At 52.0% G+C, this 18,422-nt stretch overlaps 2 protein-coding genes across 2 annotated transcripts in view; one reads left to right on the top strand and one right to left on the bottom strand.

The window, feature by feature from the left end:
- The first annotated feature begins 369 nt into the window (after window positions 1-369).
- LOC128944952 (prosaposin-like) lies at window positions 370-11,890 on the top strand. Its single transcript, XM_054288457.1, has 15 exons — window positions 370-430; window positions 4,084-4,208; window positions 4,964-5,041; window positions 5,128-5,253; window positions 6,055-6,252; window positions 7,237-7,380; window positions 9,612-9,668; window positions 9,887-9,895; window positions 9,982-10,089; window positions 10,721-10,807; window positions 10,899-11,082; window positions 11,153-11,322; window positions 11,401-11,481; window positions 11,597-11,704; window positions 11,855-11,890. The coding sequence occupies exons 1-15, from the start codon at window positions 370-372 to the stop codon at window positions 11,888-11,890; spliced, it is 1,572 nt and encodes a 523-aa protein (XP_054144432.1).
- Window positions 11,891-12,759: 869 nt separating this feature from the next.
- CDH23 (cadherin related 23) overlaps window positions 12,760-18,422 on the bottom strand; it is a 211,693-nt gene continuing 206,030 nt past the window's right edge. The window contains exons 57-65 of the mRNA XM_054288414.1: window positions 17,937-18,193; window positions 17,591-17,688; window positions 17,385-17,505; window positions 17,152-17,231; window positions 16,819-16,859; window positions 16,473-16,533; window positions 15,537-15,666; window positions 15,339-15,461; window positions 12,760-13,819 (exon numbers count right to left, since the gene is read on the bottom strand). Of these exons, the coding sequence (XP_054144389.1) occupies window positions 13,493-13,819; window positions 15,339-15,461; window positions 15,537-15,666; window positions 16,473-16,533; window positions 16,819-16,859; window positions 17,152-17,231; window positions 17,385-17,505; window positions 17,591-17,688; window positions 17,937-18,193 (1,238 nt within the window). The 3' untranslated portion in view covers window positions 12,760-13,492. The remainder of the gene's footprint in view (window positions 13,820-15,338; window positions 15,462-15,536; window positions 15,667-16,472; window positions 16,534-16,818; window positions 16,860-17,151; window positions 17,232-17,384; window positions 17,506-17,590; window positions 17,689-17,936; window positions 18,194-18,422) is intronic.

Raw genomic sequence — 18,422 nt, 5'->3', positions numbered from 1 at the left:
TCCTCATTCCCTGCTTGCTTCCAAATAAATGTAAAAATGTCAGTCAAAGGCAGAGAAATAAAATATAAAAGTGTCATTCAAAGGTGCTGTCACGAGGCTCTGGGGCAGTTCTTCCCGTGTGTGCCCACCCTCTGCAGCCAGGTTAGCGTTGAGCAGCTGCTTCTGCCCTGCTGGGAGTACCTGGCTGCCTCTGGTCCCTCCCTCCCTGCCTCCCTGGTGATGATTTTATAATCAAGGCATAAAGTGAGGGGTGTGGTAATTGCCCTGCGTAGGTGTGGATTCTCACTGCTTCTCCCGGCCCATCCAAGATTCCTCAGTCTGGGAGCAGCACAGGAGAGGAACCAGCCACTGAGGACTCTTAGGAACGGCATGGAGAGCAAATGGAGTGGCTTGGTGCTGATCCTTTCTCTGTGCCTGGGCTCCTACCAAGGTAAGGCCAGGCCTGGAGGTAGGTAGGGTGTGGACAGCCCAGAAAACCCTGCCGAATCCCAAAACTGCTCCCAGCTTTGGCGTCTAAGCTCCATAATGTGCTTCCTCTGGTGCTGGAGTTGGGCAGAGGAGAGCTGGGGAAGGTGGCGCCGCTGCCTGTGCTGCCCACCTGGAGGTGAGAGCTGGAACTTTTGCCTTTGAAGGCGATCTCAGGGCAAAAGGGGATTGTTCCCTCCCTTCCCTGGGGTTCAGGCCCCGCTGGTGGTGTGCTGGGATGTGGAAGGAGGGAAGCTGTGATAGAGTGGGGAGAGAGAGAGGCTGCTCTCTCTCTGCCCTTGGTTTGGGGCCTGGCTGCTGCTGTGTGAGCTGGGGAAGCCACTTGGTTGTCACAACAGTGTGACCATGGAGCTGCCCTTGTCCTGAGGGTCCTCACAGGAGCTGCAGGAGGCAGGAAGCTGGCTCTGCTGGCAGATGGCAACAGAGGTTGTTGGCTCGCTGAGCTTTGGGAAGGGCGATGGGGTGATACTCTCTGCTCACCTCAGGAGCCCTCGCAGCGTCGGCACTTGGGTGTCTGTGAGCGAACCCTCCTGCAGGCAAGCCTCTGCTGCCGTCCTTAGTCATCCATCCCCTGCCCAAGCTGGGGAAGGCCTGCTCCCAGCCCCTGCTCCTTGTTTGAGGGCAGATCGCCGCTTCCTGTGGGAATCGCCCCCGGAATCGATGAGCCCTGCTGTGGCAAGCAAACCCCCTTGCGCCCCAGTTAGCCCAGCTTGGCAGCCCCAGTGTGACGTGCCCAGGTTTGTGGGTGCACACACATGACCCGCCCGGGGGGGACGTGTCCGGCTGTTCCAGCCGGCAACAGGCAGAGCAGGAATGTTCACCTGCGCTCGGCACGTCCGAGCCCTGCGGTGCCGCCCGCCCGGAGCCGCCGGGGCTCGGCGCGGAGGGTACTGCGGCACCCGGGCCCTGCGAGCCTCGGAGAGACGGAAGGGTTTGCCAGCTGGGAAAAGCGAATTTATGGCTCTTGGTGCAACAGGGGCGTGCGCCAGGCCGGGAACTGGGGCGCCGGGGCCCACGCTGCCACCCACCCCCGGCGTTTACATCACAACCGGCTCGCCAGGCTCTGCCGGCTCGGCCGGGGCGCTCCGGGGCTCGCAGGAATGCCGGCACAGCCCTGCCCCAGCTGGGGCTCGGAGCTGGATCCCCCCTGAGCAAAGCCCACCCCATCCCCCGGGCCGGGCAGACAGCGATAGGGCACTTGTGGCTGACCTGGGACTGGAGCATCCCTGCCTTGCTCCCTTGCCCAAAATGGCATCACTTAATAACCCTGTGCCTGTGTGCCTGGCAGCATGAGGATGCTCCAGCAGGGCTTTGGGACGTGTAGGAGAGCTCACGGGACACCTGCTGCCCGGGCTGCTTGCCCCGTGGCAGTGCTTTCCACCCGGGGAAGCTCCCCCTGCTCTCACCTACTGGGTGTTATGATTAGTCCTAATTACTTTGTGGCCCAGAACTTGCTGCTTGACCTTCGGCTCGAGCAGGGTGAGCAGTAAGTGCTGAGCTGAGGATCTCTGCGAGCCAGGAAAGTGCAGGACCAAACCACCCGTGTCTTTTAGACCCCACTGCAGGCTCCGGGCTCCAACACAGCTCAGTGAGAGATGCTGCGGGAGGACCAGCTCAGAAAAAACCTGTGGGGTTGTTGTGTCTCCCGCCTCCTTGGTTTTGGCGCTGCCCCTTAATGCCTCCGCTGACTTGCCATTCCTGTTTGCCCTGATGCTGGGCTGAAAAACATAAATATATCCCTCTGAGCTGATGGGGCGAGCGCGGCACGGGTGTGTGGGAAGCCTGGGAACCCGGGGGGACTCGCCCTGCCCCGGGGCCCGCCTGCCCCGATGGGGAAATCGGGGCTGAAACAGCTTCTGGGGCAGTGGGAATGGTGTGGGGGACTTGGACCCCTCTCCCCACAACCCCCAGCCCCGGGACTTTGCAGGGTGGGCACCTCACGCTGCAGTTTCATGGATGAGCTGGAGGCATTGCCAAAATCCAGCATGCAGGGAAAGCGGCTTTTGGGGAGAAACCAAGGTTGGGTGGAAGGAGCAGCTTCTGCCTTTGACTTTATTCCTGCTGTGCAAAATCGCAGACAGGGCTGGGGGATAAAGGCTGGATGCAAATGCTTGGAGCAGGGAGGGTTGTGCTTTGCTTAAAGCTCTGCAAGTAGGATCTGTCTGTCTGTCCCTCTGCCCCCAAATTCCCGGAGCAGCTCCTGGCCAAGGCAAGGCTGTGAAGGGCTTGGTTTGTGCCTTCTCCCCAGCTGCATCCTGGGTGGGCACAGTTCCCGGTGTGAACAAACCATCACCCCGTGCAGGATGAGTCCTGACACACCAAGGTGACAATTAGAGCGCTGCTCTTGCGCCACGCCGCCACGCTGCCGGGGCGGGCCAGGCCGGGCATTTACAGCCAGCAGAAAATGCTGTCGTGGGGAGGAAATCAAACCAAAGGAACCCCACCAAAAGTGGGGTTGCTCAATCGTTGCCGGGAGCCGTGGCGTGATTATCCAGCTGTCGTGCGGGGCTGAGCGCCGGCGCCCCGGGTTTGCCCGTTTTGCAAGATTTATTGCTGCTTTTATCAGCAGCCACCTCTGCAGCGTGTCAGAGGGTGCTGAGAGGCTGAGGATGAGCCCCAAATTCCCTTTGCTTCTGACCCTGTGACATCCCATTGGAAAAGCTGGCAGCCTGGCTGTCTTGGTTTGGAAAGACAGGAGTCTGCTGAGGAAGGCAGGAGCCTCCCCTGAAATGGAGAGTGTAAACCCTCCCCACCCTTCTCAATTGCTATGAATTTTAAATTAAGGGGCTCTCAGGCAAAAATATGGGAGCAGGAAATAACAGTTCTTTAATAGGGAAGGAAAAAAAAAAGGATAAAATAAACAATGCAGTACACTAGGATAATGCTGACAGAGTCAGAACCCAACCTGACACCCTGTGGGTCAGGTTGGAAATGTGGCTGCAGCCCTCCTGCAGTGTCAGGGGTGGCTCTGTTGGAGCAGGGGTCCTGTAGAGAAGGGTGTATTCTTCCTCTGAAGATCCAGTGGAAGGAGAGACAGCTGCTGTTCCTCTGGGGAATCCCATGGAGAAAGCCGTGCTGGTGTCTCAAAACCTCTGGATTATATCTGGGTAGCAATGCTTGGCTCCTCCCTCTGGATTATATCTGGGTAGCAATGCTTGGCTCCTCCCTCTGGATTATATCTGGGTAGCAATGCTTGGCTCCTCCCCCTGGATTATATCTGGGTAGCAATGCTTGGCTCCTCCCCCTGGATTATCTCTGGGTAGCAATGCTTGGCTCCTCCCCCTGGGCGGAGCATCTCCCAATGGGATGTTACAGTTCTTATCAGCCATGCAGTGACATTCAATAGTCTGTTATCAGCAATGTCCCTTCCCGAGGGAGGTGTGAATGTGGTCACTCAAAGAGAGAGATAAGGCAAACTGCCCACTTGACAAGGGTAATCTGCCATACAGATGGTAATGGAAAACATCTTGCATTGCAATCTTCAACATTGGCACAACCTTAAAAAACCATTTATAAATTAAACCCCCCCTTCCCCCCTCCGAGCATCACTTGTTGGGGGTGCTTTGAGGGCTGACAGTGTTCTCTCCCCCGCCACAGCCGGGGCCAGCCCCCTCCACGAGTGCAGCGAGCGGCCGGAGGATTGGTGCCGGGACGCGGCCACCGCGGCCAAGTGCGGGGCGCTGGAGCTGTGCCGGCTCACGGCGTGGGACCGGGCTCTGGGGGTAACCTGGGAATGGGGCATGTGTGGGACCGGGCACTGGGGGTAGCTGGGATGGGAGCAGGGAACGTGGGGGGCTGCGGGAGAGGTGTCCATCTGCCCCAAACACGGAGATGGAAAGAGAATCCCAGCCTGCCCACCCCAGCATCCGTGTCTACAGCAGTGCTGTGATGGCCCCGACCAGGGGAGAGAATGATGCATCTGACTCCATGGAGAGCAGAAGACTGATTAATTACTTTATTATACTCTATTATTCTATACAGCTACATATTATTATACTATATTATTCTATACTACACTACTATATACATTAATTATTATATTATCCTGTATTATTCTATACATCTAAAACTGAATCTGTTAAGCACTCAACCCTGCACACACTGCACTGAATCTCGTGACTGTCACCCAACAATCCCAACACACACACTTGGCCCTGACTGGCCAAGGAACCAAAACACCACCACTTTGGTTGAACAATCTCCATATTGCATTCTCCTTTTACACAAACACAGCCACAGCAAATGGTTAGAATTGTGTTTTTCCTTTCTCTGAGGTTCAGAGAATGTGAAACCCTGAAATGCTCTTGGGAAGAATTGTGCCTTGCTTTTCCCTGTGAAGAGAAATGTGGCTACACGTGTCTGCAGAGCAAATGGCAGAAGCCAGAGGGTGCCCCAGGGTGGTTTTGGGGTGGAGGATTGGGATCTGGAGAGGGTTTGGGTGCTGTGGCAGCATCCTGACGTGTCCCCTCTCTCTCAGCAGAAGGGGATCCCCTGTCACCTGTGCCAGGTGGCAGTGTCTGTGGTGGGCAAGATCCTGCAGGACAACCGCACGGAGGTGGGTCTCAGTGGGAAGGGACAGTGGGGCCGGTGCTCCTCCCCTCCAACCCCACTGAGGCCCTGACCTCTCTCTCTGTCTCCCAGGAGAAGCTGAGGCTGTTCTTGGATAAGAGATGCCAGTACCTGCCCTTCCAGGACTGGTCTGTCAAGTGCAAGAGGATGGTGGACACGGGCATCCTCGTCCTTGTCCAGCTGGGCAAGCAAGTGTTGGTAGGGCAGGGGGAGCCCCAGGTTTGGGTTTTTCCACACTTTGGGATGTCCTGGGGGCTTGCAGAGCAAAGGATGCTCCTGGGGGCTGGGAAAAACCATCTGAAGGACAAGATGGAAAGGGAAATTATCATCAGTCAGGGCTGTGTACAACTCACAAACGGGACGGGGCTGCTGTGGAACGTGCCTTGAGCTGTTTGATTTTCCAGCATCAGCCTCATTACATGGTTATGACAATGGGATGATGGCACCAGCTCACATCCCAGGCAGCAGACCAAGAACTCAATGTTACAACTCACTTTAAACGTTTTTAGACCAATCACACAAAGCAAAAGCACATTTATATCTCTATTTATATCTGTATAGTATATATTCTATATTGACAGTAGCTCTATCCAACCACCATAAGCACACGTACCTTTGGTTAAACAATGCTTGCTTATTTCAAATACAATACCTGCTTGTAAGCCTTAAAACACAATGCACAGAGCTCCATTATTAAGTTTCAAACCTCCTAATGTCTTGCTAGATAAACTTTTCTGCAGCTTAGGGAGTTATTATAGACAAGCGTTAATACACAGACCATTGTTCTATTTGTCCTTGCTTTTCTACAGTTTAAATAATTTTTCTGCCAGCCAATCTCATGGCCGCTGCTTAGCCCCAACCACAGTTCTGCAGCTTTCCCAAAACCCTCTGATTTTGTGGATTCCCACAGGAAATGACGCGGGATGGGGGTGGTGGGGCTGGGTGTGATGGAGGAGGTGCAGCTCAAGCCCCATCCCATCCCACCCCTCTGCTCCGCAGTCAGAGCCCAAGGTGGTGTGTGGGACCATCCGGCTGTGCCAGCGCCGGGACAGAGCCACCACGGGCCCCCCGAGGTTCCAGCAGCCCCCAGCAGCTGCCGCGGGCGCCAGCCAGGACTTTGCCGACCTCATTGCCCCCTTCATGGCCAACGTGCCCCTGCTGCTCCATCCCCAGGACCTGCCTCACGGCGAGGCCCAGGTACCGCGCGCAGGCAGGGCTGGTGCTGGTCGTGGGGCCGTGGGATGGTTTGGGTGGGAAGGGACCTTACAGATCATCTCACCCCAAACCCCTGCCATGGGCAGGGAATGTGTCCAGGCTGCTCCAAGCTGGCCTTGGACACTTCCAGGAATGTGGTGCAACCACAGCTTCTCTGGACAATCTGTGCCAGCATTCTAACACTGCTCAGGGGTGAGAATCCCCTTTCAAGTATCACCTACTTAACAACAATTAGAGAAACCCCCCAAAAAAAACAATTAGAGAAAAGCCCCTAAAACAAAAATTAGAGAAAGTCCCCGAAATTTCTGCAGAGCTGAAATGATTCTGGCCGGCGCTGTTGCCAGTTTGGGGGGATATTTCAGGATGCAGGAGGGAAATGGGAGGTGCTGGTCAGAGTGCTGCCCCAAATTGCAGCCGGTGTTTAAATGCCAGCCCCGCAAACACAGGTTGGGCGTGGGGGGATTGGTTTTATTTCGTGGGGTACAGCAATAGTTGCCTCCTCAAGCCAGGTCTCACAAGCTCTTGGAGATCTGCTCAAGCTGCCTTTGGAGGCTTAAAATCAGCAGGGTGGCTTCTGTTGCAGAATTTTCTCTGCAAGGAGTTTGTTATTTTGCCTTTTATTAAAACCTGTCTGGGAACAAAAACGTTTTAATGAAAGGCAAAATAACAAACTCCTTAGAGAGAAAAGCCGAGCCAGGTATAAGAGGCTCCTGCTCCTGGTAAAACACCTCACAAAAGTCATTAGTTTCTTTGCTCTCTTCTTTTTCTAGTAAATTGCCCAGGCAGGACTTTTTGGCTCCTGTCCAATTGGCTCTCCTTAAGTTTGAGGTGAAGCCCCCCAGGTCCTATGAGGTGGCTTTTTACCTGATTGAGGAGAGAAACTCCTGGGCTTCTTTCCTTCTTGAGGGGACAAAGGAGAGTTTTGTCACTCCTCAACAAGGTGTCCCTGTGCTTGTCACCCCGCAGGAGATGGAGGCGGTGTGTGGGGACTGCCTGCAGCTGGCCAGGGCCGTGCGGGAGGCGCTGGGCACCGACTCTGCCTTCAGCTGGGCGCTGGTGGCACACGCCAAGCGGGTGTGCCAGGCCCTGCCACCCCTCCTGGCACGGCAGGTGAGCCCAGCAGGGAATTACACCGGGATGGGGCTGGGAAGGCACCGTGGGCACGGACACATCCCGCTGTGCCAGGCTGCTCCATGCCCTGTGCTGAGGAGGGGCTGACAGCCGGGCTGCAAGCAAAGCTGAGCTAGTAGGAAAAACAGCAATGGTAATTTTCAAGCATGCATAGCAAGGAGGAAGACAAGGCCGTCAGCACAGAAACAGATTAGATAAAATGTGTGAAAATTTTTATAAGCTAAACTACGTGCATAAGTAGATGAGTATACATGCCTTATAAAATTTCTGTAAAACTTTTACCAGTTATGTTGACTTTGCACCAATGAATATAATAAGTTATTGTGATGTAGTTAATGACTCAAGATCACACTTTGTTAAGAGTATATAAGCTGGAGAACACGCAGAATAAAAATCTTTTTTTTTCCTGGAAAAAAAAGTTTTTATACTGCATGTTATATATATGTAGTTATATATATAGTTAAAACAGTTAATAACTTAAAATCATATTTTATTAAGAATATATGAAAATATATGTATATATATTCTTTATATATTCTTTATAATATATATTTATATATAGAAATATATACATTTATATATAAATATATGAATATATATGCATTCTTTATTAAGACTATATAAATAATATATATTCTTAGATAGATAAGAACATACATATAAAAATATATTTATATGTATAAAGTTTATATATTAAGAATATATAAACTGTATTAAGAATATATAAAGGACATGCAGAATAAAAAACTTGAAAAAAAAGTTTTTTAATCTACGTGTTTATGTATATAGTTATATATATAGTTAAGACAGTTGATAACTTAACGTTTTATTAAGAATATATAAAAATATATATTCTTTATTAAGAATATATAAAGATTATATATTCTTATATACATAAAATTATTATATATATAAGAATATTCTTATATATAAGACTATATATAAATATGTAAATACGTTTTATCTATATAAACATATTAATATATTTTTATATAAAATACATAAAGTTTATATATTAAAAATATATAAACTGTATTAAGACTATATAAAGAACATGCAGAATAAAAAACTTTCTTCTTGAAAAAAAAGTGGGTTTTATTCTACCTGTTATATATATAGTTTTATGTATAGTTAATGCAGTTAATAACTATAAATTACGGTTTATTATAAAAATATATATTATTTATTAAGAATATATTAATAATATATATTCTTATAGTTAATATTCTTATATATATAAGAATATTCTTATATAATATATATAATATATAAAAGAATATATATATATACATTATATATATTATAGATATAATATATAAGAATATTCTTATATGTATAAGAATATATATACAGAAATATATAAATATGCTTATATATGTGTAAAATATATAAAGTTTATATATAAAGACTACATAAAGTTTATTAACAATATATAAAGAACATTCAGAATAAAACCTTTTTTCTTCTTGGAAAAAAAGTGTTTCTTATTCTGCATGTTATACATGTAGTTAATACAGTTAATAACTTAAAATCATGCTTTATTATAGATGATATAAAAATATATATTCTTTGTTAAGAATATGTAAGAATATATATTCTTATATATATAATATTATTTTACATACATAAGAATATTCGTATATATACGAATATATATAAATAAGTAGAAAAATATATATAAAGTTTATATACTAAGAATATATAAACTTTATTAAGAATATGTAAAGAACACGCAGAATAAAAAACTTTTTTCTTCGTGGAGAAAATTTATTTTATTCTACATATTATACATATATAGCTATGTATACAGTTAAGACAGTTGATACCTTAAAATCACGCTTTATTAAGGATATATAAAAGTATATATTCTTTATTAAGAATAGATAAAGAATATATATAATATTCCTATATATACATGAGTATTCTTATATATATAAATATATATATAATATATACATATATATAAAATATTTATATATAAAAAGTATATATATATTATATACATATATATAAAAATATATATATATATAAAATACATATATTATTATATATACTATACTCTAAGTATAGTATATATAATAATATATAAGTATATATTATTACTATATAAATTTATGTATTTTCAATATGAAATATATACCGTTTATATATGAAGAATATATATATTAATATATGAAGAATATATAAGGAACATGTGCCTCCTCCCGCAGTGCCAGCGCTCCCTGGCCGAGTACACGGACACGGCTGCCCAGCTCCTGCACTACCTGGTAAGAGGCTGAGGGCACCCCGGAGTGCCAGGGGTCTCTGGGTGCCAGCTGGTACCCGGCGACCATCATCAGCAAATCATCCCTTTTTTTTGTTAAACTCACCGCCTAATATTCCTACAAAATATTATTTTTTTTCTCCCTTCTCTCTGCCTTGCAACTGCTGCAATTACATTTTTTTTTCGTTTTTTCTTGCCATTTTCTGGCCCCTCCACCGGTAGCAGGCTGAGGTAAGTGAGATCCATGCCCTGATGTGCTGAAATTCCCTTCCCAAGGGCCAAAGCCCCCCTGATTTGGGACTTCTCTCTCTCTCCAGGACCCATCGGAGCTGTGTGGCCAGCTGGGACTCTGCGCCTCCAGCTCGGCACTGCCCCTCCACACGCTGCTCACCGAGAGGGTGATGCAGCTCCTCAGCGTGCTGGGGGTGAGTGGGGACCCCCTCCATGCTGCTGGGCTCCTTCGAGTCCAAACACTCCAAAGGGGGAACCTCATTTTGGGTTTTATTCAAGCACCTCCATTTATCTGAGATGGGGAATGTCTTATGTGGGGAATGCCCTATTTGGGGGATGCCTTACTTGGGGATGCCTTACTTGGGGGATGATGGTGGAACAGGATGAGGGTGGCTCTGGGGTGTGACGGCGTTCACAGGGGTCTGAGGATGAGGGAAGAGATGAGAATGTTGACTCCATGTTTCAGAAGGCTTGATTTATTATTTGATGACATATATTATATTAAAGCTATACTAAAAGAATAGAGGAAAGGATTCCATCAGAAGGCTAGCTAAGAATAGAAAAATAATGAATAACAAAGGCTTGTGACTGACCAAGACTGTCTGGGCAGTGGGACTGTGACTGGCCATTAATTAGAAACAACCACATGAGACCAATCCCAGATGCACCTGTTGCATTCCACAGCAGCAGATAATCAATGTTTACATTTTGTTCCTGAGGCCTCCCAGCTTCTCAGGATTAAAAATCCTAAGGAAAGGATTTTTCAGACACATGTCTGTGGCACTGGGGGGGCTCAGCATGCATCCCACCCCCTTGTGCCCACAGGACAGGGTGGGGAGCACTCCGCTGTGTGACGTGTGCCAGTTCACCGTGAAGACAGTGGAGAGCCTGCTGGAGAACAATGTGACGGAGGTGAGTCCCAGCCCGGGGGGTGGCACTGGGGGCTGGCACAGGGGGCCAAGGGGCAGCGAGGAGCTCCCCCTCCTCTGCCTTGTGCCGGCAGGAGCAGCTGGTGAACGACATGGAGAAGGTGTGCTACATGCTGCCCCACGGCGTCATCGGGCAGTGCAAGGACTTTGTCAACTCCTACGGCAAGGCCGTGGTGACCATGCTGCTGGAGGCCACCGACCCCGCGGCCGTGTGCGCGCTGATGCGCTGCTGCCCCCGCCTCGGGGACACCCGGCACGGTGAGCTGGCGCCCTGAGCCCGGGCAGGGGGCTGTGCCCTCCTCTGGGTGCTCACGGCCGTGTCCTGCAGGGGCTGAATCCCTGGAGCAGCTGGCGGTGAGCGCCGGCGCCTTCTGCAACGTCTGCCAGATCGTCATCACCTACTTGGACAACGAGCTGCTCAAGAACGAGACGCTGGAGGAGCTGGGCGAGGTGCTGGAGAAGGGCTGTGCCATGCTGCCCATGCCGCTGACCAGCAAGGTGAGCTGAGGGGGCACGACCAAGCCAACAAAACCTCTCCTGAGCCCCCTGCCAGGCTCACCCCTCTCTCCCTCCCAGTGCCAGGCGATGGTGTTGCAGTATGAGCCGGCGGCCGTGCGGCTCTTCGTGCAGATGATGGACCCCACCTTTGTCTGCACTGTAAGTGTCCTCACCCCTGGGGCAGCCAAGATGGGCCTCCTTTGTCCCAGAGGGTCAGAGGCTGCTCATGGGGGTTTCCTTCCTCTCCCTCCCACCCTTTTCCTTCTCAATGCAGAAAATCAGAGCCTGCGACTCAGGCAAGGAGGATCTCCTGGGTGCGGCGCCCTGCGTCTGGGGCCCGCAGTACTGGTGCAAGAACATGGCCACGGCGGTGGAGTGCAATGTAAGTGCCAGCTGTGTCCCCTCCCCGTGTCCCAGGGTGCCATGCTGGCTGTCCCTGTGTCCCAGGGTGCTGTGCCACCGTTCCTATATCCCAGAGTGCTGTGCCACCATCCCTGTATCCCATTGCCATCCCATCCTCATCCCTCCCCAGGCCGTCGCGCACTGCCGGCGCCACGTGTGGAACTAGGGGCCCTCTCCCCAGCTGGCTGGACTTGCTCTGCCGTGTGTCTGGGGACCCTGGCTCCCTTCCCCGGGATGTGCCCGCGCTCACAGACGGCAATGGCAGGAGCCACCCGGCCTCGCCGCGCCGGCGGGGCTGCGGGGAACCTCGGCCGCTTCCTCTTCCACTCCTGGGGCTTGGATTTCCAAATCAGGTTAAGGGACTCGTTGATATTTTCAGCACTAGGGATTCAGCCTTGACATCTCTCAGGGCCACTGTAAAATCCCCAAGCTCTATTCCCACCTCTGTCTCCATCCCCGATCCCTTCTCCATCTCTCCATCCCACCCTGAGCCACTCGTACGGCCCAGATCCCGCAACTTGGATCTGTCCCCGTGGGCTGGGCTGGGTTCTGCTGCCCAAAACGCTGGCCCCTCACTGCTGGCTGGCAGCAGCCTCACCTGAACATAAAATGAATGAGTTTGGGTGCCAGGATTTCCTGTGGCACCCCCATCCCTGCTGGGGGCCCCGTGCTGCCCCAGCCATGGGGTGAGGGCAGTGGGGTGCTGGGGGGGAGGTTGGGGGGCTGCCTGCACTGCCTCATCCTGGGCGTGCATGGGAGCATCCCACCAAAATAAACTCTTCCCGTGAGCCTGGCTGGTTGTGTCCTTCCTCCTCGTGCTGGGGGCTGCAGCGGGAGTGCGGGAGAACATTTAATGCTTCCCCCAAAATCCAAGGTGCAGCAATACCCAGGGCGGCGTCCCGTGCAGACGATGGATTGAGGGGTGAGTTAAAAGAGGGAATTCAGTTCCCAAAGGGGGTTTGGGCCTGATGGATGTGGGCAGGAAGGACGACAGACAGGTTACCCAAAGCCATAGACAGTGTATTTCTGAGTCCCGTAACAGACCGTGCCCGAAACTCTCCACAAGGTCACGACTGGAAACAAACCCCCGAACAAACAAACCCAAATGCAAGAGAGAAGGGGAAAGAAAAGGGCAACAAAAGACACGCACGAGCACTCGACACCCAGAGGCCCCAGTTAGCCTCTCTCTTTTTCGACATTGCAACAAGTTTTGGTACAGCCAGCAAAATGGAGGAATGTCTTTGGGTTGGGTTTTTTTTTTTTTTTTTTAATTTTTTGGGTCTTTCCTTACTGGAAAGGTGACGTTAATGCCAAAAGGATTCGGTCTCTCCCCACGCTTCCCTGGCCCTCCCCATGCTCGTGGTCGAGGTGTGACAGCTGCTTGTCCCCAGCCTGTGCCCGGGGATGCTGTGGCAGCACATCATCTGCATCCTCACTGCACCTTCCTCCCCCCTGTCCAGTCTGGACTCATCAGATTCATTTAGCTTTTCTTTTCCCCTTTTTTTTTTTTTTAGAAAAAAAAACCTTTTTTTTTTTAATAAGAAAAATAAAAAAAATTTAATGGTTTCATGGATAAATGACAGGCGAGTAAAAGCATTCCGGTCCTGAGAGCCCTCTGCCGGGGCCAAGCTCTCCAAGGAGCGATGCGCACCGGCCAGCCCGGACTCCTGCGGGGGGAGAGGGGGCCGAGCACCGCCCTGGCCCCCAGCACGGCCCCCTTGCTCTGGGCTTCATCCCCGGCTGGCCTGGAGGAGCAGAGCAGCGCTCGTCATAACTCGGTGATCTCCAGAGGGCTCTCCATGATCACCTCCCGCATCTTGTGCAAGGGCGTGGACTTGGCCGACTCGGTGCGGGCGTTGTGGTCGCTGTAGCCCCCGCAGTCGGCGGTCAGAGTCTCCAGCGAGCGGCCCAGCACCTTCTGGTCGTCCTCGGGCAGGCTGTTGAGGTCGGAGGCGAGCAGGGTGCCCGTGCTGCCGTGCACGACGTGGATGCCGTCCGGACCCTTGAGCTCCACCGGCTGCTTGTGCCGGAAGCGCAGGCTGCCCTGGCTGGGGCTGCGCTCCTCCTCCTCGTCCTCCAGCTCCTTCTGGATCAGCTGCAAGAGAGCCGTGCGGGAGGGAGAATCACCAGGGCAGCTCCCGGCTTCTCGGAGGGAAGGGCCCTCCTCTTGTGAAGCGCCCTCAGAGCATGGTGATGGGGATCACTGGGAGATGACCTCCAGATGGGTCTCTCCACCCTTGGGCAGATGCCCCAGTTTAGGTATGGCTCCATCCTTGGGCAGATGCCCCACTTTGGGCACTGCTCCATCCCTGGGCAGATGCCCCAGCTCAGGCACTGCTCCATCCCTGGGCAGATGCCCCACTTGGGGCACTGCTCCATCCCTGGGCAGATGCCCCACTTGGGGCACTGCTCCATCCCTGGGCAGATGCCCCAGCTCAGGCACTGCTCCATCCCTGGGCAGATGCCCCAGCTCAGGCACTGCTCCATCCCTGGGCAGATGCCCCACTTGGGGCACTGCTCCATCCCTGGGCAGATGCCCCACTTGGGGCACTGCTCCATCCCTGGGCAGATGCCCCACTTTGGGCACTGCTCCATCCCTGGGCAGATGCCCCACTTGGGGCACTGCTCCATCCCTGGGCAGATGCCCCAGCTCAGGCACCAGCTTCCCCCAGAGTGGCCAAGGAGGAGTTTGGAGCTAGGCTGGAATCTGGGGTTGGATGAGGGTGGAGGGACAGGAGGCAGACAGGGATTGAAGATGAAGGAAGGCTGGATGGGGCTGAAGGGGAATAGGGGCATGGATAGAGGAGGGCAGAAGGGCTGAAAGGCATCTCCCACCCCACTGCTGTCCTCTCCTCTCTTTGCCCCTTTTTTTTCACCCCCATGAAGGGTAGAAGGCCACAGGAGGAGTTTCTTCTCCCCAGACCAGCCCTTCTGCACCAACACTCTCCATCCCAGCATTTTTGCCTCAGAACCCTGTGTTTTTGAGGCAAAAACCAGAGAAGCAGGAGGAAGGGAAGATGATCCCCCACAGCTCTGGCCGGCCTTGGCAGAAATGGGAGCTGATGGACAGAGCCCAGTCTGCAAAGAGGGGTGTCCTCTCCTGGGGTCGGAGAGACCGAGGGAGAAGGTGCTGTGTGCTGATCAGAGGAAACACAGGCAGCCACTGTGGGGAACCAGCATCCTGGAAAACCAGTGAAAAAACAGCAGTGGGAACCGGTGGAAAACGAATATCTGGCTTGTTTTGACCAAGCAGAGAGTGGGGGCAGCACTGGTGACAGCGACCAGAGCCTGCGGGGCCAGGAGGACACACTGCATCCCAGAGGGCACGGCAAGCCTGTCCCCAGAGCCACGCACACCCCTCTACCTCCGAGACCGAGGAGCGGTCCCCCTGGCTGGCGGTGGCCTTATGCACCATCCGCTGGGCAAAGAGCTTTTTCAGGCGCATGTAATCATCCAGCACCACCTTCAGGAGCGTGCCCTGGCCGGGGGGGAGAGACTGTGCGTTATCCAGGGCAGGCGGCTTGCTCAGAGGGAGCCTGGCCTCATCCCTGCGGCGCGGTGAACCTGGAAGGTGCAGAGGAGACTCCCGGGCGCAGGACGCCCTCGGCGCTCACCTTGATGGGTCCCTCCCGCATGATCTGCCCCAGCTTGGCGATGTTGTCGTACTCCTGGATGGCGGCGCGCAGGTAGCGGTCATCCTCGGGCTTGGCGGCCGAGGGCTCCCGGCCGAAGGTGCCCTGCGGGGACAGGCGGCGGCTCAGCGCGGCGGCACCGAGGGGACAGAGGGGTCCCGCAGCGGGGCCGTGTCTCACGTGGGTGCGCGCAGGGCTGTTCCACAGGTCCGTGATCTCGCTCAGGTTCTCCGGCAGGTCGTCCTCGTGCTCCGCCTGCGCCGCCAGCTCCATGTTCCTGCAGAAGGGGTCCAGCCACACCGGGTTGGCCCTGCGTTATCAACAGCAAAAAGTTTTAAAATCATAAAATTCGGGGAATAAGAAAGAAGCTAGACTTAGTGGGGCCCTGGAAAAATGTTAAAAATAGACTCTGAAAATGTTAGGCTTTGTGTTTGCCAGATCATTTCACCTGTGTAAGCAGTATGTGATAAATGATATAATTGTTAGATGTGATGATTGTTTGGTAATTAAATATAATTATTGTTTAATCGTAAGGAGAATCATGAGAAACTATGTTAGAAGTTTGAGGGGGACCACGAGGAGCCTATGCTTGGATGAAATCTATGTATGCAACAGGACAATATAAGTTTAATAATTAACATGAAAGTTATATAATGATAGAATATAAAAACATGTTCATCCCGAACCCATGTCGGGGTCAGATTTGGGTTGACACCCAGAGCTCTTCAATAAAAGCACCTGCACATAATCATTCTGGTAATTATGTGTTTCTGAACGCTAACATTATCCCTAACCCCGTCCCGAGCCTGATGCTGAGGCTGCACTGCCTCCTCCTGCCCCGTGCAGGTACGAATTTGGCTGCTCTGGATCCAGATGTGTGTCAAACCCTGCCCTTTATCTCTGCTTACCCCAAACCTGGCCAGGATTGGCAGAGATGGAGTCACAGAAGAAAGAATAATATTTTTTAGCTCAGACAGCTCTCAGAGCGAGCGCGTGTCCCAGGATCAGTAATGCACCATGCAGGGCAGAGCAGACACCATGTCTCCTCCTCCTGGCTCCAAAACACAGGCATGCCCCTCTTGGGAGCAGCCTCCAGCCCCAGGAGGTGGCACTCACCCATCAAAGGAGTACTTGTTGGTGTTTGGCATGTCCATGATGTCCATGAAGCCTCTGTTCCCTGCAACAGGCAGGGGTGAGAGTTACAGGGCAGCACATTGGTGGCCTTAGCAGCAAACCATGGGGTGACACTTCTTTGTCAGGGAGGGATAAAGAGGAACCAAAAAGGCAGTGAGAAACACGGTGGGGTGTGGCAAGTAAAACAGAGCTTGATGCTGAGAAAAGCCTCCCAGCATCACACCTTGCTGGGCAGGATCGCCTCTGATATACACGCCATGATGTCCCCCATGTGTCCCTGTGACACCCCACTCTGCCATGCAGCTGGGACACCCCAAACACCGCTCACCAGTGGAGCCAGCCACGATGGCTTTCAGTTTCCTTTTGTGCCTGCAAAAGAAACACAGCCAGTTGGGGTAGAAAGTAAGGAAGATGCTAGAAAGGAGAAGGACACACAGATTTGCAATAACCCTTCATACAGGGTGTGCAATCAATAATAAATGTTAAATAAGGCTGGGGAGCTTTGAGCGGAGATGTACTAACACCATTAAAACCATGCATTTTGGAGGAAGCTGACACCCTCCTTTGCTTGCTGGCATTTCCAGGCCCAGGAGAAGCCACGCTGGTCCCCCTGGTCTAAGGGGACATGGCAGGGGCTGGGCAGAGCCCAGGGGTCACTCACACTGTCCGGTAGTACCAGTTCATGAGGATGAAGAGCATGGCAGCCAGGAAGAGCAGGACAGCCAGCACGATGATTGCCATCTAGGAGAGACAGAGGTGTGGGGAACCTCCAGGGGCCACATGCCCCAAGTTATCTGGGTGGAACATCTCTCCAGCACTGAGCAGTCCCCGTGGGAGGGGACACCTCCCCCAGAGGGCTGTGAGCAGCCCCTCCCAGCCCAGCTGGACCCTCACCTGCAGAGCCGAGAGGTCGTCGGGTGCCCGGGCAGTGATGGCAGGCTGCACGTCCAGCACGTTGTAGTTCCTGAAGAGATTCCGCAGCTGCTCCTTGTTCTCGTCTATCATCTGAATGACCCTGGGAAGAGAAGGGTTGCTTGGGCACCCTGACGTGGCGCAGGGTGCCCGGGGAGCCAGGCTGGGCGGGGGGACGGGGGATGTACCGCTCCACGTCCAGGATGCGGTTGGTCTCCCTGTTCACCACGTGGATCAGCAGCTCCGTCTGGGCAAAGTTCACCCGGCCCTTCTTGTCAACGTGGAACTGGGGAGAGACAGCAAGGTCTGCAGGGTGGGACAGGAGTCTCCTCCTGAGAATCCTCGAGGTGTGCTCATGTGGCAGGACACCCTCAAGCATCATCTGGACCTCCACAGTACACTCCAACCTGGGATGTTTCCATCACCTTCAGAGCCCAGGGGCATCTGTGGTTATCCAGGCAGGACTGGAGACCTCCCAAACAGCCTGTTGGAAGATCATCTACCCCCAAAACAAGCTCCAAGGCGGATGGTTACCTGCACATCATCTGTGTTGACGATGGCGCCGGTGATGTTGGAGAGCAGGCTGATGAACTCCTCCTCGAACTGCCTGACCCTGTCAGGGATCTCGTTGATGATGATCTTGACCCGCTGGTCATCCCGCAGGATGTAAATCCCCACGATGGCCGTGTCGTTGTGGCCCACCAGGTCAGAGGCCATAATGTCCACCACAAAGTAGCCGGGGTTGTAGGCAGTGAAGAGGTCGAAGGTTCGCAGGATGCCATCAAGGGTTCCTGTGGAATGCACGGTGACAAGCCCGGGATTGTCACAGACATCTTTTATGGAAAATCCTTTCCTTAGGATTTTTAATCCTGAGAAGCTGAGAGGCCTCAGGAACAAAATGTAAACAATGGTTATCTGCTGCTGTGGAATGCAACAGGTGCATCTATGATTGGTCTCATGTGGTTGTTTCTAATTAATGGCCAATCACAGTCAGCTGGCTTAGACTCTCTGTCCGAGCCA

The sequence above is a fragment of the Melozone crissalis genome, unplaced genomic scaffold, assembly GCF_028551555.1.
Source record: "Melozone crissalis strain CALT ecotype California unplaced genomic scaffold, PUWL_Pcris_2 ptg000062l_1, whole genome shotgun sequence".
NCBI lineage: Eukaryota > Metazoa > Chordata > Aves > Passeriformes > Passerellidae > Melozone > Melozone crissalis.
This window is presented reverse-complemented; position numbering and strand designations above follow the sequence as displayed.